General features: G+C 63.1%; 4 protein-coding genes across 5 annotated transcripts in view; 2 read left to right on the top strand and 2 right to left on the bottom strand.

Annotated features, from left to right (window-relative positions):
- The window catches only part of CHLRE_02g098550v5 (uncharacterized protein), a 7,496-nt gene extending 1,057 nt beyond the window's left edge, over positions 1-6,439 (top strand). The window contains exons 3-16 of the mRNA XM_043059672.1: positions 43-344; positions 622-781; positions 1,024-1,215; positions 1,470-1,611; positions 1,882-2,057; positions 2,236-2,449; positions 2,597-3,155; positions 3,355-3,572; positions 3,853-3,922; positions 4,071-4,303; positions 4,390-4,456; positions 4,619-4,779; positions 5,001-5,229; positions 5,466-6,439. Coding sequence (XP_042927306.1) covers positions 43-344; positions 622-781; positions 1,024-1,215; positions 1,470-1,611; positions 1,882-2,057; positions 2,236-2,449; positions 2,597-3,155; positions 3,355-3,572; positions 3,853-3,922; positions 4,071-4,303; positions 4,390-4,456; positions 4,619-4,779; positions 5,001-5,229; positions 5,466-5,927 — 3,185 coding nt within the window. The 3' untranslated portion in view covers positions 5,928-6,439. The remainder of the gene's footprint in view (positions 1-42; positions 345-621; positions 782-1,023; positions 1,216-1,469; positions 1,612-1,881; positions 2,058-2,235; positions 2,450-2,596; positions 3,156-3,354; positions 3,573-3,852; positions 3,923-4,070; positions 4,304-4,389; positions 4,457-4,618; positions 4,780-5,000; positions 5,230-5,465) is intronic.
- Positions 6,440-6,441: 2 nt separating this feature from the next.
- CHLRE_02g098500v5 (uncharacterized protein) lies at positions 6,442-10,923 on the bottom strand. The gene is made up of 6 exons (XM_043059671.1): positions 10,581-10,923; positions 10,274-10,354; positions 9,735-9,908; positions 9,353-9,455; positions 8,736-8,996; positions 6,442-8,631 (listed from the first exon to the last, which is right to left on the bottom strand). Exons 1-6 carry the CDS (start codon positions 10,797-10,799, stop codon positions 8,165-8,167), a joined length of 1,305 nt encoding a protein of 434 aa, XP_042927305.1. The 5' UTR covers positions 10,800-10,923; the 3' UTR covers positions 6,442-8,164.
- A 48-nt stretch (positions 10,924-10,971) lies between these two features.
- CHLRE_02g098450v5 (uncharacterized protein) lies at positions 10,972-16,983 on the bottom strand. The gene is made up of 9 exons (XM_001699982.2): positions 16,602-16,983; positions 16,420-16,498; positions 14,783-14,979; positions 14,390-14,620; positions 14,042-14,217; positions 13,664-13,775; positions 13,292-13,462; positions 12,590-12,745; positions 10,972-12,303 (listed from the first exon to the last, which is right to left on the bottom strand). The coding sequence occupies exons 1-9, from the start codon at positions 16,632-16,634 to the stop codon at positions 12,070-12,072; spliced, it is 1,389 nt and encodes a 462-aa protein (XP_001700034.1). The 5' UTR covers positions 16,635-16,983; the 3' UTR covers positions 10,972-12,069.
- On the top strand, positions 16,964-20,209 carry CHLRE_02g098400v5 (uncharacterized protein). Of its 2 annotated transcripts, XM_043059670.1 has the most exons (7): positions 16,964-17,203; positions 17,331-17,772; positions 18,199-18,237; positions 18,433-18,504; positions 18,733-18,847; positions 19,067-19,146; positions 19,402-20,209. In XM_043059670.1, exons 2-7 carry the CDS (start codon positions 17,362-17,364, stop codon positions 19,489-19,491), a joined length of 807 nt encoding a protein of 268 aa, XP_042927304.1. In that variant the 5' UTR covers positions 16,964-17,203; positions 17,331-17,361; the 3' UTR covers positions 19,492-20,209. The 2 variants fall into 2 exon arrangements, with proteins under 2 accessions (XP_042927304.1, XP_001699833.2); XM_001699781.2 differs by lacking the exon at positions 16,964-17,203 and having other exon boundaries at positions 17,287-17,772.

The following is a 20,209-nucleotide window of genomic DNA, read 5'->3' as shown; positions in this document are numbered from 1 at the left end:
CCTGTCTAGGGCGTGGCTTTGTCTTCGCCGTCCTTACCTTAGCTGCAGCTGGCGCAGCGCAAGTCATTCCAGTCGCTTTGACATCTGGTGCTGTCACGGGGGTGCAAGTGGAGGTGGACGACGGCCTCTCGCTGGCGCTGGCTTTGTTAAACCAAACAGTCACGCTGGTAATAGTCACAGTCCCGTTCATAGCTCTAAGCGAGGAGGCGTTCGACCAAGCGGGGAAGCAGCTTGGCATCCTAGAGTTTCCCTGGCTTGTGACACGGAACTTTACAGTGAGTTCCCCCGCTGCTGCTGGAAGTCTGGATTGGCCCGAGGTCGACCTAATGTACACGCGACACAAGGTGGGAGGTGTGGGGGGAGCGGGGGGTTTGGGGGGGGGGGGCGTGGGCGTGTGGGCGGCACCCATGCAAGGGCAAGGGCACGTGACGCGCAAGTTTGACAGGTCAGGCGAGTCTTACCGTCTAAGAAGGTGGCATGGAGGCAGGAGTGTGCGGGGGTTGGGAGGGCCAAGAGGCAAGTTGGCGACCAGGAAACACGCCTGCACACACCGCAGAACAGCGTGCAACGGAACGTCAGACAATTGCTCACGTCCATGGCCCGCACCCTCCCCGCCCATAGTTGCGCCTCGCCAACGGCGTGTGGGTGCAAGTCAACCAGCTGGTCATGAGCCACTTCCGGTCCGACAACCCCACCCGCGTCCCCGGACTCGACATCCTCGCCCCGACTCAGTTGCCAGGCCTGGCGATGCTTATATTGAGCCAGGCTGCAATCGTTCATCGTAAGCAGGCCGTGCTGTGCGGCGGAAAGTGCTGCGCCCGTCTGGTTGTTGTTGCATAACTGGCTTCCAGTGGGCGCGTTCGGGCCTCGCACACAGTACATTGACCAACCGCAAGAACATACCGCATGAAAGTACGAGTAAACGAGCCTAACCGTGGCTGGAAGTGCGCGTTCAGCCTACCGTTGTACCGTTCCTGCGTGCTCCTTCTTGACAGACGCCGAATGTGACCCGTTGCTGTGCAGCCGCCTGCTACCCAGTGTCGATCGGCGAACAGAATGTGTTGGCGATGATTCGTCCGCCGGCCATACCAGGAGAGCAGCGGCGGCAGTGGGACTTACCACAGCCCGGCTGCATCCCCCGTGGGAATCACTCCAGCAACGGCACGTGGATACCCCGCATGGCGCAGTGCTATGGGATCGTTAATTTTGACATTGGTAAGCGCGTTGCTTTAGATTGCATCACACGTAGAGCTATGTACGCGCGACTGGTTGTAAGCCTATCTCGAATTGATTGGCAGCGGCTATTGGGAGTTGGGAGGGACAGCTGCCTGTGTCACGGGCGGCTGGGACAGAGCCTTCCTCACATGCTCACATGCGGACACTTGCGGCGGGGCAGCGGGTCGCGCGGGCTTAGCTGGCGCGGTTTGCAACCCTCGCTTGCAACCCCCGCACTTTCTGGCTTTGTGCAGATGTGGCCACATACGGGGCGGACATGGATCCAGCCACCTCAAAACCCGTGTACAACGGCCAGATATTGGTCGGCAGGAACCAGACCAACCTGTGCGAGGTGCTGCTGACGCTGGACTGCGTACAGAAGCTGGGGCCGCTGGGGTGAGTGGGTGGAGGCGTCTGCTGCGATGGTCATCCGGCCTAACTGGCAGACGGCCAATGCTGAGGTCTGCAACCCGACATTCCGCCGTAATGGCTTACGACGCAAGGGCACGCCCCAGAATTGCGACGAGGGCTCTCACACGCGCCGCACTACGGCATCCCCAGAGCACCAACAGCCGGGGTGCCGGGCGTGGGGCGGAGCCGGCCTCGCCAGGCGACACCAGCTACTGGCTAATGAGCTCGCACGCTTGTCGGCTCCCATTGTCGCAGGTGCTACTTGACCACGGTTGGACCCCGCAGCAATGGCAGCAGCGTTGCAAGCACCGGCAGCGCAGCTGGCGGAGGCACCGTCAAGGAGGTGACCGCTTCCCCTGTGGATGGCGGGGGCAGCGACGGCGGCGGCAGCAACACGACGCTGATAGCTGCCCTGTGCGGCTCATTGATTGGTGCGCGTAAACCACACTGTGCAGCGACTCTGTGCGTGTGTGACACAACCGGGGAGGGGGGACACGCTGGGTCAACGCGCAGTAACAAACAGTTCAGTACGGGCGTGTACCTTACTGCCCCTTACGGAACCTCAGCTGAGAGTATCGTATTTCACACACGCTTTCCAAATTTTCGCAGGTGCCGCGGTGTTACTGGCGCTGGTGGTTGCGGCTGCGTTGCTGGTGCGCCGGCGGCGACTGCGCAGCCGGCAATACAAAGACGACAGCCTCATGGCTGGAGGGCAGCAGGCGCCCGGGGGTGGTGGGAGCATGGGCACGAGTCAGCATGGCGGCGGCCCGGCGGCGGTGGGGCTGCAACTTGGTGACAAGTCGTGCCCTGGCGGCGGCGGAAGGTGCGTGACGTAAGGAACCGTACGTACATCAACGTCCACCCCGGCCCTTTCCCTCACTCTTTTGTTCTTCGGGCGTTGTCTGTCTGTTCGCTGTTCCCCTGCCCAGTTTGCTGATGCCTGCTGTGCCATATCTGCCCGGTCTCGCAGTGAGGACACTAGCCCTGATTGCAGCGGCAGCGCGGAGGAAGCGGCCCGCGTGTCAGATGTGGAGACCGCATGTGGTGCGGGGGGACCTGGAGGCGCTTTGCCGCTGCTAGCCGTCGCTGCGCCGGCGATGGCTGCCGGTCTTGAATCAGGCGGCGCCAGCGCAAGCGCCGCGGCAATGCTGCAGGCGCCAGTGTCTGGGATGTCTGCGGCCTCGGACTCGCCGAGCATATCTACGGCGTTCTCGGGAGCGACCGGTTCGGAGCAGCAAGCCCCCGTCACCTCCTTCACGCCCCGCCGCGCCGACCTACACATGAATGTGCGGCTCGTCGCCAGCGGCCAAGCTGCCTTCAGCCGCTTCAGCCGGGGCCAGCCGTCCTCAGCAGCGGGCTCGGGTGAGCACCGCGACAGCGCAGAGCCTGGCGCCTGCGTTGGCGATGCAGCTTTGGGCAGCATTGAATCGGCGGCCCCTGCGGGCCAGCCGCTGCCGGATGAGGCGCCTGCTGGCGCGAATGAGGTGGAGCTGCTGCCGGTGGTGCTCGGCCGGGGCGCATTTGGGCAGGTGAGTGGGCCGGTGTGTATGTAGGGGACATGGCATTACAGGCCATGGCATGGGCTGCGCTGTGCAGTAGTACAGTGTTGTACAGGCGCTGCCTAGGCTGCAGCAGTATACCGTCATGGCATTGCTTGCATGTACGCGAGCTGCGAAGTGTCTGTCACATAGCGACCACACGCTTGTCCCTTGCGCCGTCCCTTGACAGGTGGTGGAAGGCATGTTTCGTGGTCAGCGGGTTGCAGTCAAGTTGCTGTCAGATTACAACTACCTGCTACGCGACACACCCGAGGAGGGCGCCGATGGAGGGGTTGCTGAGGGCGGTGACAAGGCCGGTGGGGGCGAGGCCGGCAGGGCCGGTCGGCCGGCTCCGGCCCTGCCCTACAACATGCGCAGCTTCGCCGACGAAGTCGAGGTTCTGTCGAGGTAGGTGTCGAGATGTTGCGCACGGCTGCAATTAGTGGGTGCCAAGCAAGTGGGAACTGCGGGGCGCCTGCGCAACTGCACATGCCAGCTACACGCCGCCTGCGCAGATGCACATGCCAGCTACACGCCCGCCACACTGCATACCACGTCCTGCGTGTAGCGGCCTCCCCTTGCCTACATAACACTGGCCTCGACCTCGTGTTCTGTGGCCCCAGCCGAGCACACGGCCAGCAGCCCATCACGAACCCTGATTGCATCACGCGGCCCTGCTACTTAACAGGGTGGACCACCCCAATGTGGTGCGGCTGCTGGGGGCATGCCTGGACCCGCCCCGCATCTGCCTCGTCATGGTGTGTGCGTGGCGGGCTAGCGGTACATGACGCGAACACAGCAGGCTGGAGTGAAGTGTGCGCAAGCACGCAGCCCACCCAAGTCCGTTGCTGCTAACCTTTTGTGCCTGCCGCTGCCCACTGCGATCCGGCTTGGACCCGCCTGCAGGAGCGAATGCAAACGAGCCTGCACCAACTCCTGCACCACAGCGGTGCCACAGGCGGCAGTGAGCAGCCGCAGGCGGCTGCAGCGGGCAGCGGGAGTGACAGCAGCGGCGCCACTGCCGCCGTCAGCTCGCGCAGCGCACAGGCCATGCAGCCGATGCCAGTTTGCAAGGCCCTGCACATCGCACTGGGCGTGGCGCGCGGTCTGGAGTACCTGCACCCCACAGTGCTCCACAGGTAAAGAGGATGTGCTTGTAGTAGAGTAGATCTGAAGCTGGGCCTCATTCTCACACTTACTGAGTGCAACACTCCTGAAACTGCAGGGATCTGAAGCCCGCCAACGTGCTGCTGAACAACCCTGACTCTGACACACCTGAGGTCAAGATCACGGTGAGCCGGGCTTGGGCGTGATCGGGTCGCGCCGGGCGGTGGCAGCTGGCAACGAGTGTGCGCGACACACGCCACACAGTTGTTCCCTGGTACACACAGCGTTTAATCCTCGCTGAAGCGGCGGCATGCCATTGCTTTCGTGCGGCCCAAAACCACGTGCAGGACTTCGGCATTTCCCGTCTGAACCATGCCACACTGGTAACCCAACGCCCCGGCGCGGGCACACCCGCCTACCTGGCACCGGAGTGCTACGAGGCGGCAGCCCGGAAGCGCGGCGCAATCACACACCGCGCCGACATGTACTCATTCGGCGTAATGCTATGGTGCGCATGAGCGTGCACCTCGATTCGCCAGAAGCCGCGTGGTGCACCTTCTTGTGATGTCGCATTCACATGCCGTGTCTGCAACCTGGTCCTTCAGCGGGAAATTTTGCCCACACTATCCTCTGCCTGCCTGCTGCACGGTATCTCGGGTAACTTTCGCTGTGTCAGGAGCGGGCCGGTTGGTTTTCTATCTCAGCCCGCTGCCGCCATTGCGCTTACAGGGAGCTGCTATCAGGCTACAAGCCATGGCAGGGCTATAACTTGGTGGAGCTAGCGGCAGCTTTGGTGGTGCATCGACAGCGCCCGCCACTGGATGCGATCGACCGTGGCTACGGTGGCGTCCGCTGCCCGGTGTCGGTGCGTGCGCTGGTGGCCCAGTGCTGGGAGCACGACCCGCTGCGGCGGCCGGCGGCTGCTGAGGCAGTCAAATGCTTGGAGATGGCGTTGCAGGTGGGGCCTTGGCGTGGCGGGCGGCACAGGGTCTGTGCAGGATAGGGATGAGGCAGGGCCGAGGGCTGGCGGCGAGGACGAGATGGCAGGGGGCGCTTGTATTTGGGTGCCCGGGGTGCATGCCAACGAGCAGCTCACTTTTGGCATACCGTATTGTGTCACGACGCCTACACCGGAGCCTCGGCGTTGCGTACTTGTGATTGCTGTGCGCTTTGCCTGTCTTCGCCGGCTTCCAGGAGCTGTCGGGCGGCGGCCCGGGGTCGGGCGGGCCGGGCTCGGGCTTGTGGCAGCCAGCTCCCAGCTCCTCAGCGGCGGGCACGCCGCCAACCTACGCCGCAGCTGACGCTGCAGGCCATGCGGCCATGCTGTCCGTTGATCAGATGTTGCAGGGGCCGCCGCTGCTGGGGGCACCACTGCCGCGCCCGCTGGGGACCGCGCCTGCAGGCGAGGAGTGGTTCGCGGGCGGCATGACAGACTTCAGCACACGCACGGGCGTGGCGGAGCTGGCCACGACAGAAAAGCCAGAGGGCGACCAGACGGGGACGCATTGGACCATGAGCGGAAGCATGGGCGCGCCGGGGGCGGCGCCAGGCGCGGTGACGTGGGCGCCGAGTGCTGCGCAGGGTCAGACCTCTGCCGGGGGAGGCGCAGCGGTCCCCATTCGCTTCGCCGTCCGCGTCTGGTCCCCCGCCGTTTAGAGGTGCCCATGGCCGTCAGCGATTGGCGCAGGCCGCAGCTGCAGGCGCCTGCGTCCGGGTGAGAATGCGTGCAGCGTGCGTGTGCGGACTCCCAAACGCTGCTCGTTACACCGCGCTGCTGCCTGAGCGCCGAAGGGCGTCCGCGTGCTGTTGGTGGTGGAGCGGCTTCGCATGTGTTGAGGGCTTGAGGCCCTCTGCGTTGCGCACGGTCTTACACTAGCAGCAGCCTTATACTTGCTGGGGTGTGGCTGGTCAAATTTCGGCCGACGTGCCTGTTATGTGTGTCGTGCATTTGAGCAATACAGTGACAGCTGATTATTTAATTCGTCTACAACTCGACAAGAGAGGTGGCTCTCCCTATCCCTTCGAGAATCGTTTACAAATCGGAATTGGCAGGGAGCTGCTGAAAGAATTTGCTGGGGACGGAGGATACGTTGCAGGACGCTCGACTGCACAAGGACATCATTCGTATCATGCCATCAACGGCATAGCACGTCAGCTGCTCAGGTCCGCAGGTTCGTGACAGGGGCTTGTGTGTGTTTGCATGCGTGTGTGCGTGCGTGTGTGCGCGTGTGAAAGTATGCGTTGACGCGCAACCGAAGCTGTGGGGCAGATCATGGTATCTATACTGCTAATTGTAGCAAATTCGTTGCCAGGGTCAAACTTCATCGGGCTTCATTGCCAATATCTTTCTTGTCAATGCACACTTGCGAAAGGCATGGTCTGCCGACCATGCGCTGACCTCACTGGAACACGGGTTACTGCTTACGCTGCTGCACCTATGCAAGATGGCTTGTGCCTGGCCGTGTCCTAAGAAGGGCATTCATGTTGGGCCAGGGTTGAGACTGAACTGTTGGCTTGGGCACCGCCACCGGGACGGCTGCGCAGTGCGACCCGCTTCCTGCTGGTGAAGACGCACGCCGCAGGTACTGAAGCGAGATTATTGTCGTAGGCTGTATTGCGGGCGCAGAGGAAGGGGTGGTTATGGCAGGGCTGTTGACTGGATGCGAAATCGACAAGACGGGACAGTCCGACCACAAGGGCACGCTGCCCGTTTGGGCGTATGGTAATGCATGACTGAGACTTCCACCGTGGACATGCGCCTGTAAGGTCTGTGCACAAAGCGCGAGAATAGTGGGCAGAGACCACTAAGCCCACACCACGTCTATCGTGCTGAGGCCGAGGATTTTATACTATCTAATCTCTCGGACACAGCCGGGTGTCAGTTTGAGCAGCCACAGCCAACCAGGCGTCGTCGTCGTGGAGTCGTCTCCAAGTTGACCAGATCCCACTAGCGCGTTCAGTAAAAGATCTTCCAGGTTGTCGGGAAATGTAACCTAAGCCTGCTGCATTACCCTGCAACACCCATACAAATCCATGCGAGCAATTCCCCTTCACCCAGTACACCACTAGAGCCCTAGAGCTGCACAGCACGTGCCAAGCATGGAGCGGCAGCTCTCGTACCACAGATCGAACCTGTCCCCGAAGTGGGCTCGGTTGCTGGCTTCTACCGCCCCACCCACGTGATCGGACCAGCCGACGGGGGGCACCCGAGGCTCTCTCGCAATCCCCGCGTGACTCAGCACGTTATGTTAATCACTGGTTCACCTTGACACCCAGCCATTGCAACCATCGCTATGCTCCACTGCAAAGACTGCCTCACCTGCATACGGTAGCAGGTACGATAGCACCTGGAGCAGTGCACTTCAACCATGCTTTTGCCCATGCACACCAAGAGAACAGTACACTTGTCAGTACTAGCACACCACCCAAGAAACATGAAAGGGCGCACGCGCATGGCGTGCCCGTCGCCAATCCTTAGGGGCGACACATACGATGTACAGTACAATCAAGCCCACCAGGGGGCTCCACACAGCGTCAAGTTAACTTCGCGGCACATTGCTTATGGCTCATGAGCAACATTGACCATAAATCACTCGCGCCTTGCGCCAAACACGCAGCACCAAGCTCAGGGCAACGCTGCCGCTAGCCCCCTCCCCATCCTGGCGCCGACGCAATCACGCCGCTGGGGACCGGCTCCGCTCCCCAAGTGCACGGTTTGCACGCCTGCCGTGGTTTTGCAGCCCACCTGCCGACCCAGCCGACATGGACCCTGGCCGGCAAACACCACTATGTTCGTGTCGTGCCGCGCCCTCGTGACCAAAGCCTTTCGCATCAACATCATGCCGCAGCCTACGCCTGCGCCCTCGCACCGCTGGCCACCAGATCCGGGCTCTCTAGCTCTGCCTGGCCACCGCCTTTCGCACCGGTGACGAGTACGCCCTTACGACAACACCCGTCCCGGCGCCCGCAGCCGCTGCGTTTGACGCGTCCGCGGCCAGCAGCATCCGCACGCCCCCGCCGCTATGGCGCGGCGTGAGATTGGAAATGCTGTTTGTCACGCCGCTTGCCAGGATGGTGGCCGCACCCGAGACGAGGATGCCGCTTCGGGCGTCCGCCGCGGGCGCGGTGGGCTGCGCCGGCGGCGAGCAGGGCTGCTTCGCTGCTGTCGCCGGCAGCGCGGCTGCCGCCGCTGCCGCTGCTGTGCCTTCAGATGGCTCGGGGGTGCGGAGCAAGGGCTGCTCATGTGACTCCTGGTTGAGCAGGTGCGCGGGCGCTGCGCCGAGCAGCGGGTCTGACAGCAGCGGATTGCTGTAGACCGCGAACGCAGTGGCACCGCCGCCCCCGCCTTCGGCCGCAGCACCTGTGCAAGGACCGCGATATCGCGACAGCCAGTGTTTACACCTCTGCTCGTACGACTGCAAATGCTCTCCGCAACGCCCTAGGCCCCAGCACCCGCACCCTCACCTGCTGTACCATCCGCGAGCGCCCCGTTGCTTGAGGGCGCGAAGGCCATCCCGCCCCGGACCGTCCCGCCGGGTGCTCCCCCGGGTGACATGGCCGCCAGCGCTGCGGCTGCGGCCGCCGCTGACGCAGATGACGATCCCAGCCCAACCGCCGCGGGGGCGGGGGCGGCTGACGCCGGCAGTGGGTGTGCGGCGTGGCCGTTCTGACCGTGCACGGAGCCAGGGCGCGACATGCGCTGCACCGGCGTGCGGCTTGATACATCTGTCGTGTCACATGAAAATACGGTCAAGGGTGAGAGGGCAGGCCGAGGTGCGCTTACGCGCTGTGACATAACTTGCGCACGGTAGACTCAGTCGCTGCCAGCATGCCTCACCACCGAAAGGACTCGTCGCTCTTTACATACGCGCAGTATCGACCGGGGTTGCTGGTCTGTCCATGACCTAATAACACACATAAATGTAAAGCACGTAGAGTCGCTGCCAGCATGCCTCACCACCGAAAGGACTCGTCGCTCTTTACATACGCGCAGTATCGACCGGGGTTGCTGGTCTGTCCATGACCTAATAACACACATAAATGTAAAGCACGTAGACACAAAGACACAAACACTTACACACCTTCTCGCTCCGCCGCCTGCCGAATCACCACCTCTCGCGCCTCCTGGCATAGCGCGCACGGCCCACAGCACCAGGTGATGAAGAAGTCGTGGAGCGGATGCGACTGCAGCACCGGGGCATCATAGCATATGGAGTTCGGGACCTGGCGATTGAGCAAGTGCTACAAGGAACTATAGGACTGACGGGACGCACGCATTCGTGCGGCTCCCACACGCTCATCCAGGCCAACCGCGAGCATGCAACACGCTCTCTACCCTGTGTCCGGACGATTGGGCCCCATCCCGCCACCAAACACACACATACACGCAAGACCGTGGCTCTCCCCGGCCCCATCCCTCCACCATGCACACACGCCCGCCCATAATTGTCCACGCGGCCGCACCTGGATGCCGTACTTGCGGCGGATGTAGCCGCGCGTCTGCGTGTGAACCAGCGCGCTGCACGGCAGCACGAATATCTTGGTCAGCAGCGCCGCCCCCAGCATGTCGCCCAACAGCCACAGCGCGCCGAACAGCGCGCAGCCGCCCGCCAGGCTGCCCGCACACGTCACCGAGCCCTGCGTGTGCACAGGTAGGTGGAGTAAAGGTTGCGACCTGGGTGTTGTGAGCTGGATTTTGTTTGCGAGCCTGGCAACGGCGTGCGGTAGAGGCAGGCATGGCTATGCAGTGTGTGCGGCTGCGACAGCTGCAGACGGCGGCAACCGGCAGACGGCCGCCGGCTTGCGTGTGCTGCACTGTACCACCGCTTTCCTATCCGTATTTTGACGAGGTCGCAGCTCTGGCCAGGGCCACCCCTGGCATACGCGCCCGGCCTTCCCCCAGCGTTTAGCCCTTCCCGGTACGGTATGTCCTTCCGTACAAGGTTTGGATGCCCGGCCTCCCGGCCCCGACCAGGGCCCCGATGCTCTAGTACTTCACCCACCGGCGGCAGTTGCTCCAATAGCATGCCGTACTGGATGCATGGGCACCACAGCGACAGACAGCACATATTCATGCCGCCGGGCTGCGGGGGCAGAGGGCGTTCGGGCAGTGGGCAGGAGGCGTTATGGTGCCAGTGCGGAGGGGCGGGCTCAACAAACGCGATAGATCACTGCTACTGTACAATAGCATGTGGTGCGGTAAATTGCGCGCTGTCAAGAAGGGGCAGCACGGCCACACATGCCACACGTTCCGTGCAGTCCAGCTGCAACTGCCACCCCCGGCCTTCCGAGAGCCCCCCCCTTGCGCACCTGTGAGCACACGTCCCACAGTTCCGTGGACCAATCCCCCCGGCTGGCCATGGCTGCATACGGCTCCGGCGCGTGCGCACAATAAGCGCCGGCGCCGCTGGACCGGTTGTGGTACGCGTGGTACGCTGCAAGCAACTGCTGCCTGAGCGCACCCTCGTCGCGCGCTGGCACCGACCCGCTCCTCGCGCCAGTAGGTGTCATCACTGCAGGTGTGGGCATCGTGCTGCCGCGGCGGTAGCCGTCTCCGCGTAAACAGGCTGGCTTACAAGTGCTGCTAGAAGGTACCGGCGCAAAAATCGATTACCCAAGCGAACAGGGACTCGGGCTTGTCGCAAATGTTGATATAGCTCCCGGGTTCGCCACTGATAGCTTCCAAGCTATCAGGGCCTGCCACTTGTTAGCGAATGGGTGGCATCCCGTCCTGCCGTTGCACACCTAGTGTAAAGCAGGTGCTTGCGACCAGTACCAGCACAACTTATGTCTGGATTGCTTTTCGGTAATGCAATGTGAACGAGTTGCACACTTTGGCTCGTCAAACTTGCCAAATGGTCAGACTCACAGACAGCAAAGCTCGGGCTGCAGTGCTATCAATAATAAATAACAAAGTACTTCTGAAACCGTTGGAAGTTTGATGGTCTGCCTCCATTCCCAACGGGTTGAGTCTGCGTCACCTGCGGCCCATGCCCATGCTCATGGAGGAGCGGTAGAAGTGTAGAACTGTTGAAGGGTTGAGCTTCTTTCAGACACCCGCCATGGAGTGTCCCAAACTACTGCCACGACGTCACAGATCTCTGATATCCCGGACAAACCTTACACCATGAATGACCACGTGCCCCGGCCCGTGCACGCGGCACAGTCTCTTATGACCCGCTCACAGCACTTTGTACCCTATGTGGCTGCCGCTGTGCATACCTTGCTCCTTCACGACCCATTTCCTGAAACCTCCCTTGCCTGCCACCGTAGCGGGCTCAGTCCACGCGCAGCCTAGTATACCGCTTGCAGCCCAACAACAAAAAGCTAATGCTGCGCTGGTTTGGCCAGCCTCGACGTCCGCAGCATCCGACCTGTCCCTTCACGACGCGGCAGAACTACTTTGCACACATCCTGCGTCTGCAGCTGAACGAAGCGCACGGCTTGGCATGCGTCAGCACGCCAAGTGCTGCAACAGCGCGGAGGCTGCTCCAGAACGCCTTCGTCTTAACGCGCGTCCTTCCGCTGCCACCGCTGCAGCGCCCGCACCACCGGCACGGCAACCCCCAAAACCCAGCCGGCGCCTGCGGCCTGCCGGCGCACCTTCACCCGCCGCATGGCCGAGCAACACCAGCGGCCGCTGCTTCCCCGCTCCGCCACCTCCTCCCCTCCAGCATCCTTGCCTTCTCCAGCGCCTTCGCCCCGGCGCTCCTCTGCCTCGCCATCACCCTTAACTCGCCGCAGCGCCACAGCACCGCTGCTGCCGCCACCGCCGCCACCGCCGCCACCGCCGCGCCGCTTACGAGCGCGTGGGCAGGTCCATCTTGAGGCCCTTCTGGATCTGGCCCCACCCGATGAGGCGCCAGTGCTTCTCCACGCGGCGCGACAGCGCTACCTTCTCGCCCTCCTTGGTGCACACGGGGCTGGTCAGCTGCAGCTTGGCCAGATCGCCCTTCACGGCCAGCACGCGCGCGCCAGTGCACATGGAGCCGATGTTGAGCATCAGCACCTCGCCCTTGCTCATCTTGGTCACCTGCGGGAATCGGAACGGGCACGCGCAACACATTCTGAGGCGCGACGCGGCAATATCGGGCCCCGCGCTAGCGAGCTCGCCGTACGCCACTCCGCCCCAGACATAACCCAGGCCGGACATGGACGCCGCATGTGCCAGGCATTCCGGGTCCACGGGCCTGAACCAACGATGCTCCTCCTTTGACCTTCAGATATCCCTCGCTGTCAGCATCCCTGCCGCCGCCACCCACCCCGCCGCCGCCACCCCACCCCATCCCAGCTCGCTCCTCCCCAGCCGCGCCACCCACCTTGCCCTGCTTCTCTCCCTCCTTGGAGCGCACGCCCAGCAGGCGGCGCAGCAGGAAGAAGTTGACCTCCAGCTCCGAGTACACGTCCGGCAGCGCGCCCACCTGGCCCAGCACCTGGCCCACCAGGCGGTCGGCGCGCGTGAGCGTGGGGTCCACCTGCGGGGTTTGGGCGGCAGTGGCAGCGTGGGGTGGTTGGGGGCATTACATTCATGATTATATAAGAGGTGGAGGCGTAGCTAGGAACAGTAGTATAGCGGGTGTGTGTGTGGGGGGGGGTGGGAGGGCGGGTGGCGGGGGTGAGGTGGCGATGGATGAGGGGTCAGGGGCGGGTGTGAAGGGGCGGGGTGGGGTGTGAAGGGCGCGGACGCTGGGTGGGATTCTCGCAGATGCATAGGCGAGGGTGGAGCGGTGCACGTGAAGCAGCTTTGCTGCCCCTGGCCGTGACCGGGCACCGTGAGGACGGCAGGAAGCTTCAGTCCGCTCCAACGCCGCGCCGCTCGCCTTGGTCCAATTGCCCGCTTCCATTTTGTATACCGGCCCCCGCTTCCATATCGCTTTCTAACCCCTCGCCGCCCCTCGCTATCGTCCTGATACCATGCTTGTTTGGTCCTGTACCCTTTGTTTGCCTCCGCTCCCTCCTGCCTCCGCCCACCCTGCTTGTCAGTCAGCTCTCCTTCGGCCTCGCCGCGCTGTCCTGCTCACCGTGAGGCCCACACCGATGAGGCCGCCGGGCACAGCGAACTGCAGCTCGTTCTGCTCCGCGAAGAGCGACACAATGCGGGAGAAGATGGGGATGCACTTGACGCGGCCCTCCGCGTCCTTGGTGATGATGCCGGGGCGCACCTCAATCTCCTGGCCCATCTTTAGCACACCCTGTGTTGGCGGCGGCGGCACCGTAGAGGACGATCGGTAAGGGCAGTGTCTAGTGTGTTGCGCGATGTTTATGCCCTTTCGTTAGACGCGCGGGTATCTGCACCTCTCGGGCCCGCAGATCAGCCGCAACCGCCTGCCCATACCCCACTGCGCAAACACACGCAAACCCATACACACATGTGCACCAGCACGAGCGCGCACCTGCAGGATGGATCCACCCGCCACGCCACCCTTGAGCTCGTCCACCTCCGAGCCGGGCTTGTTGACGTCGAAGGAGCGGATCACAATCATCTGGGGCGGAGACACGAAGTCGCTGCGCGGAGGAGGCGGCCACGAGGGCAGAGGCCGCGGGGGCAGAGATAGGAAAGACCATGTTATTGCTCCTGCCATTAAGACATGGGCACGTGAATGCCCTGGTACCATAGCCCTTCCTTCCGCGCCTTTCCCATCCCGTCCCGTCCTGCCGCTCCGCGCGTTCTGTCCTCCCCACCGCAGCCGCCAGCCCGCCCTCGCTGTCCCCCTCCGCCCCTTCCGCCCCTTCCACCCCTTCCGCCCCGCCTTCCCCCCTCCCGCGCTCACCGCACGGGCACGGGGATCTTCTTGACCAGGTACTCGCACACCACGTCCACATTGTACTTGAGCTGCGCCGAGATGGGCACCACGGGCGCGCCGTCGGCGATAGTGCCCTGGATGAACTTCTTGATGGCGTCGTGCTGGCTGATGGCGTTGGGCTCGGTGATCAGGTCGATCTTGTTCTGTGGGTGGGAGGGTTTTGGTGGGAGCAGGCGGACGGGACGAGAGGCCGGGGAGGAAAGGGTCAGCGTGCATTAGCGAAGGTCTGCGAGGCGCGCGCGGGCGACGTCCAACCCCAGCTTTCACAGCTGCGATGAACCCTGCCCCGTGCCCCAAACTTCCACCCCGCCGCACCTGCAGGATGATAATGTCCTTCAGCCGCATGATCTCCACCGCGGCCAAGTGCTCCGACGTCTGCGGCTGCGGGCACGTCTCGTTGGCGGCAATCAGCAGCAGCGCGCCGTCCATGACGGCGGCGCCGTTGAGCATGGTAGCCATCAGAATATCGTGGCCGGGGCAGTCCACGAACGACACGTGGCGGACCAGCTCCATGGCAGCGCCGCACAGCTCGCAGGGCGGGTTGTCCTGCAAGCCATGGCCGGTTGGATGGATGTATGTGCGGGGGTAGATGAATGGGAGGATACGGCGAGGGCGCGAGAATCCCAGCTGCCCATTTCCCCTGCCGGCGCCTCCCACAGCTGCAGCCGCCCCAGGTTCCACAGCCGCGCTCTGCCGTACCGCACGCACCTCCTTGGCCGAGCCGTAGGCCCGGTAGCAGGATGGCCGCTCGCAGGCGGCGTTGCCGCACTGGTAGATCTTGGCGTTGGCATAGCCCAGCTTGATGGTGATGTTGCGCTCCAGCTCGTTCTTGAAGCGCACCGTCTGCACGCCCGAGATGGCCTTGACCACGGTGGACTTACCGTGGGCCACGTGGCCAATGGTGCCTATGCGCGTGTGAGAGGGGGGCAGGGGGCCGGGGACAGGGGGAGGGCAGGCGGGGTCCGGGTGAGGGGTGCAATGGCATGGAGGTTAGCGGACGGACGGGTTGGGGATGCTGCGATGATGGCCCCGGGTAGAGCCCTGGTCTGAATTGGATCTGACCATCTGCTGCCAACAGCCCTGCTCGCTGCTGTTGAGGACGCCCTGGCGAGATGCTGATTGTTGCTGGAGCGAGACGGAGTTGTGGAGCGATGGTGCTGCCACCCAGCACCCAGGCCCGAGCACCGCACGGTGCAGCCCGCCGCTGCTGCCCCTCCGACCCCTGGCCACTCCTGGTCGCCGGCTGCAGTAGCAAGAACCAATATAGTGTGCATGCGCCCGCGCTTCCATGGCTCAACGACCAGGCGCCCGATCTGGTGAAAGCTGTGCGCCCCACTGGCGCCCCACTGGCGGTCGCAGGGTGCAGCTGGTCAATAGCGCCAGGGCAGCACGCAGCAGGCGGGACTCGGCAAGCTGCGAGGCATGGCAGCGCGGCATGCGTCGCCGCCGCTCTCCGGCGCCACCGCTGCTCACGTGCCCGCCCAACGCCGCGCCGCCACCAGGACTGCGCCTGCGCTTGCTGGGGCAGAGGCGCTGCGCGGCTGCCGCCAACTGCCGCTGCCCCGGCCTGCCTGCGCTGTGCATGGTCCCTGCCCCCCCCCCAGCGCCGCCTTCCGCTGATATGTGTGTGGCTCTCCTGGCGCCGCAGCATGCCGCGACAACGCCTTGCGTGTCTGGCTGCGTCACGCACTGCGGCAGCTCCACGCTGTGCCACGATACTTGAGCCCTGAGCCCGATGCAGCTCGCCGCTGACCGGACCGCACAGACAGGCCGTTCTGGCGTTGCCCACAACGGCTGCGTGCTTTTGAAGGCCCATGCGCCTGGCTTCCCGAGCCTATCTGGCTGCGGCTCGCAACAGCTGCTGCTGCTGTCAGGCCGTGCACAGCGGCTGCTGAGCGTGGTTGACCTCCGCCACCTTCCCCGCCAGGCGCTGTGCTTTCCCAAGCTGCTGCCCCGGCCCCCATAAACGATACACTCTCCTGTCATGCTTCAGCCGTGGCGTACACTGCCGCCCAGCGCACGTGCGGCTGCTGTGCCGCAGCGGTGGCGCTTAAGCCGCTGCCGTGTCCCCCTCCTGGCTGTTCTGCGGCTTTGGAGCCGGGCCCACACGCTGCAGCTGCGCGTGCATCCAACTGCCACTTCCCCGTCGGAGATGAATTTCTCCGTCAGGATTCCAATGCCGAGACCGGCGAAACAAGGCCAAGCTCCAGCGCGTAAAAGCATCTTCGCTGCACCCCAGCCGTCTGCCCGTCCTGAAGCCCGTTTGCATGACCACCTGATCTACCCAGTGCATCCAATGATTCTGTCCAAAGCCCCGTGCAAGCCGGCCCCCTGAGGCTACGCACCAATGTTGATAGTCGCCTGCCGGCTGATGACCTCAGGCGACAGGGGCGTCAGCTTTGCTACATCTAGGGCTTTAAGGTCCTGTGGAGACGGCAAGGAAGCGGGCCGGCATTCAACAGTGCCGATCCAGAAAGGGATGTCCGCGCGCGAACGCAAACGGCTGGAACGCCAGATGCTATCGCACCTGCTCCCGCAGCTGCGGCTTAGACTTAGACATGGTTGCGAAACTGCTAGTCCACGGCCCAGTTGGCCTTGCGAAGTGGAAGTGTGCGGCGGCCGACTCTGTAAAATGAGCTCTACAGCAAGTAAGTTGTTATGCGTGAGCTACTAGTGCTGCACGCGTACACGGAAAGGAAAGAAGCTTGTGCGCGAGCACAGACTTGTCCGAGCGATGGCTGATCCGGTGGACAGCTCCCGCCCTTTGCCCTCCTTCCCGCGCCTGGCTTCGTATCTAAGATAAGAAAATATAATCGAATGCGGCTTCGAAACTGCTCCAGTGTGATGACTTAGTCGTGCTTGCGCATAGCCCGCCCACTCAAAAGAAATCGTCATTGTAGGTGCTTGTGAACTGGAACTGGAGGGGCAGGTTGAGGGGTGGTCTTGGGGGTGAAGGTTTGCCTGGCGCGGGGAACGGGGGCTTTGGGCTCGCGTGCCCAACAGTGCCAGCCGGCACGCGTGTACCGTGTCAAGGAATCGTCGCCATCCGGCGAAAGACGTTTCGTTCATAACTCTGTTGCGGGTGCGAGCAGTGTCAGGGGCTGCGACCCGGGTGGCTTCTCCGGGACGGTGAGGGTGTTGCACCATTGCTTGATCAGCAAGATTTGCTGCAATACATGCAACCGCTCTGCGCACAGTTCATAGGTAGTGACATTAAGCAATTCTCAGGAGTTCGCTTGCCTTCATCTGCGTGCAGCCCACCGACTCAACAGCTGTCGATGCTGACAATGCATTCTCTCGCTCGCGCGCGCCCGATCCTGCCGACGAGGCAGCGAGCGAGCGCATGCGTGCTGCAGCGTGCTAGCAGCAAGCAGCCTCGGCGAGTCACGGCGCGAGCAGGCTTTGAAGAGACCCTTGCGGAAGCGGCGCTGGGTTTTGGCGACGCGGCACAGGGCCTGGTCGACGCCGCAGCCGACTTCTCTCTGGGCGACTTCGTTCCCGCCATACCGTCCATGCCCTCTCTCCCGTCGATGCCCTCGCTGCCCTCAGTCCCCTCGCTACCCTCCCTTCCGTCGGTTCCGTCCCTGCCCTCGGGACTGCCCGGCGTCTCGTTGGTTCCTAGCCTGCCCTCCATCCCTGTGGAGGTCACCCAGGCGACCGCGTTCATGGTTGACCATCCCGTCGCCACGTTCGCTGCGGTGAGCAACTGCAAACTTACAGTTTAGGGGGAGGTTGATATGCGCAGGGGAAGCTTGGGGGGGTTCCGGCCAGGGGAAGGGCACGCAGCGGGGCGGCTGCGCCGCACCAGCCCAGCCCGCAACTGCAGCCGCTTGCGTCGTCATGGACGCCGTGCTGCGGCGTGTTGAGGCGAGTGCCAGCGGTGTGGAAGGGGTGAACGGGTGTGAAAGCTCCGCACTCGCGCGCTCCAGTGGGCTAGCGTACTGGACCGCGCTGGGGAGGTTGCAGCCGCCTGGGGCACCCGCTGGCAACGGTGCATGGCACCGTACTTACACGCATGCCGCTGCAGCATTACCGTAGCGATATTGACTTCGTGATTATCCATTTCTTGACTCATATTCGGTGTTGTCCTTGATGCTCTTTGTGTCGCCGCTGCACGGCTGCAGGCTGTGGGCGCCGTGCTGGTCATCCCGAAGCTGGTCGAGGTGGGTGCAGGCCGCCCAGCTCCCTTCGCATGGCACAGTCCCTACATGGGCACAATGTCCTGGCTCCGCAGTCTGCATGTATTGCCGCTAAGCTCCGTTTGCCCTTAACCTCTATCCTGCTATGTGCTGCCGCCTTTCGACCCTGTCTGCGCTCATGCGGCCCGGCCCCGGCTCCTGTGCGTTCGCTACCGGCAGCTGTTTGTGCGCTACCTGGCCGGCCCGGTGGCGGTGGCGCTGCTGGCGTTTTACGTGCTGGAGAACCCCGTGGTGCGTGGGCTTCGAGATGACACCGTGCAACACCCAACTGAGCGCCCTGTGCAGTGCTGTTATCGACGTGCTGATTAGCTCCTCGGTAAAATGCATAAGCTGCCATTGCCTGGCATGGCCCCTGCCAACATCCCTGGCGCGCCGGGGTGCTGTCTGCTGACGCACGCACGCGCTGCGCGATCGCAGTGCGCCCGGACCAATGCCCGTCGTACGCCGTAACTCACACAGGAATCGGCCAGCATGGTGACCACCGTGCTTGACTTTGTGAACGACTACCCGGTCACCATCCCCGTCGCCGTTGTGGGCCTCGCATTCTTCGGCCTCGTGCCTGCGCTGCTGACGGGTGGGTGCAACAGCGCGAGCCGCGGCAGACATCTGTGTGGACACAGCACGGGGTGCCAGCGGTCAGGGGTTCGCGTGTGCTTTGTAACTGCATGTGGCACTGGCAAGTCCTGGCAGCAGCAAACTGCAGGTCGGCACATCGCTTGGTATGGGTTACGAAGCAGGTCCTAATGACTTCGCTCCTCCGCGTGTGTGTATGTGTGTGTGGCGGTGTGTGCAGCCACGGCCGCCACGGCGCTGGTGTACGCGCTGTTGTCCCTGTCCTTCGGCACCAGCGTGCCCGAGGTGCAGGAGATGCAGGTGCGTTCGTGTTTGTACGTGGGGGGGGTGCAAAGATCCACCACGGTCCGTGAGGGAGTCTTGGGCGGTTGCGGGGTCTTGTGTGGTGGTAACTGGTAAGGCGCGGGGCCCTGGGCTGTGAAGCCTATGCATGGCGAGCGCCGACTCAGCGGTGCGGACCCGGCTGGCTGCCGGGGCGGGATCGTGTGTTGCCCGTACCATGTACACGGACCGACACGGCCCTGGCGGCCGCTGCTGTGTGGTTGATTGCCGCAGGGCTCGTTCGGCGAGACAGTGGAGAATCTGCAGATCCTGGGCAAGGTGACCTACCGCACCGTTGAGCGCCTCTTGGAGCAGCAGTCATAGGTGGCAGCGGCAGCCATGATGGCAGGATGCCGCAGCGCACGGCAGCTTGCGGCTTGGGGCGTGTGCGGCTGGTGGTGGACGGCAATGCTGGGGATCGGCTGGCCATGCAGCTGTGCAGTCACTAGGAAAGGGTGCGACTGTGAGCCAGTCTGAACGGCTGGTGTGTTGCTATCCGGGAGGGTCGGTGGCAACGCGTAATAATGCACGGTGTTCCAGAAGGTTCCTGGTGTGAAGATTATTACTTTCGGACTTGTGTTTCTGTGGATTCAGTCGACGGTTTAAGAAGAACGGTGAGCAGCTCCGTGCGCTGTGGGCCGGATGTTACAGCGCCAGCGCAACAATGGAACAAACCGGATGGGGCTCGGGCACGCCCTGAAGAGTTGCAAAGGCTTCACTCGTAAAGGTCACGTGCTCCACTGGTCATAGATACCGAGCCATTTCATCCTAGTAAGGCCGGATACTATAACATACCACAGCTGTTTCGATCTTGTGTGCAGCAAGCCAGAGGTTGCAGCAAGCAGTCTGCACAAACGTGGACCATGCCAGCATGGCAGTAACGAGACATTAGCCTCATAGCCTGTCATCATTCGCCTCTCCTGCCATCTCGGTTACCGAAGTCTTCGAAGCACATATCCGATTCATGCGATCACGCTAGTTCACATTCGAATCCAATCAATTCATGTATCCAATCAAGCTCGCCACACCATAGATGAACGGC

The sequence above is a fragment of the Chlamydomonas reinhardtii genome, chromosome 2, assembly GCF_000002595.2.
Source record: "Chlamydomonas reinhardtii strain CC-503 cw92 mt+ chromosome 2, whole genome shotgun sequence".
NCBI lineage: Eukaryota > Viridiplantae > Chlorophyta > Chlorophyceae > Chlamydomonadales > Chlamydomonadaceae > Chlamydomonas > Chlamydomonas reinhardtii.
The sequence above is the reverse complement of the archived record's forward strand: the minus strand, read 5'-3'. Positions and strand labels throughout refer to the sequence as shown.

What these genes read in the sequence shown, in the direction of transcription:
- CHLRE_02g098500v5 (XM_043059671.1), bottom strand. Translation starts at nt 10,799, where the DNA reads ATGCCCACACCTGCAGTGATGACACCTACTGGCGCGAGGAGCGGGTCG. An exon ending in TGTGGGACGTGTGCTCACAG is followed by an intron (nt 10,355 to 10,580) that starts GTGCGCAAGGGG and finishes CTGCCCCCGCAG; the next exon opens with CCCGGCGGCATGAATATGTG. An exon ending in GCCGCAAGTACGGCATCCAG is followed by an intron (nt 9,456 to 9,734) that starts GTGCGGCCGCGT and finishes CCGGTGCTGCAG; the next exon opens with TCGCATCCGCTCCACGACTT.
- CHLRE_02g098450v5 (XM_001699982.2), bottom strand. Translation starts at nt 16,634, where the DNA reads ATGTCTAAGTCTAAGCCGCAGCTGCGGGAGCAG. An exon ending in AAGATCCCCGTGCCCGTGCG is followed by an intron (nt 13,776 to 14,041) that starts GTGAGCGCGGGA and finishes TCCTCCGCGCAG; the next exon opens with CGACTTCGTGTCTCCGCCCC. An exon ending in CGGGTGGATCCATCCTGCAG is followed by an intron (nt 13,463 to 13,663) that starts GTGCGCGCTCGT and finishes CCGCCAACACAG; the next exon opens with GGTGTGCTAAAGATGGGCCA.
- CHLRE_02g098400v5 (XM_043059670.1), top strand. Translation starts at nt 17,362, where the DNA reads ATGCATTCTCTCGCTCGCGCGCGCCCGATCCTGCCGACGAGGCAGCGA. An exon ending in CCGTCGCCACGTTCGCTGCG is followed by an intron (nt 17,773 to 18,198) that starts GTGAGCAACTGC and finishes GCACGGCTGCAG; the next exon opens with GCTGTGGGCGCCGTGCTGGT. An exon ending in CCGAGGTGCAGGAGATGCAG is followed by an intron (nt 19,147 to 19,401) that starts GTGCGTTCGTGT and finishes TGATTGCCGCAG; the next exon opens with GGCTCGTTCGGCGAGACAGT.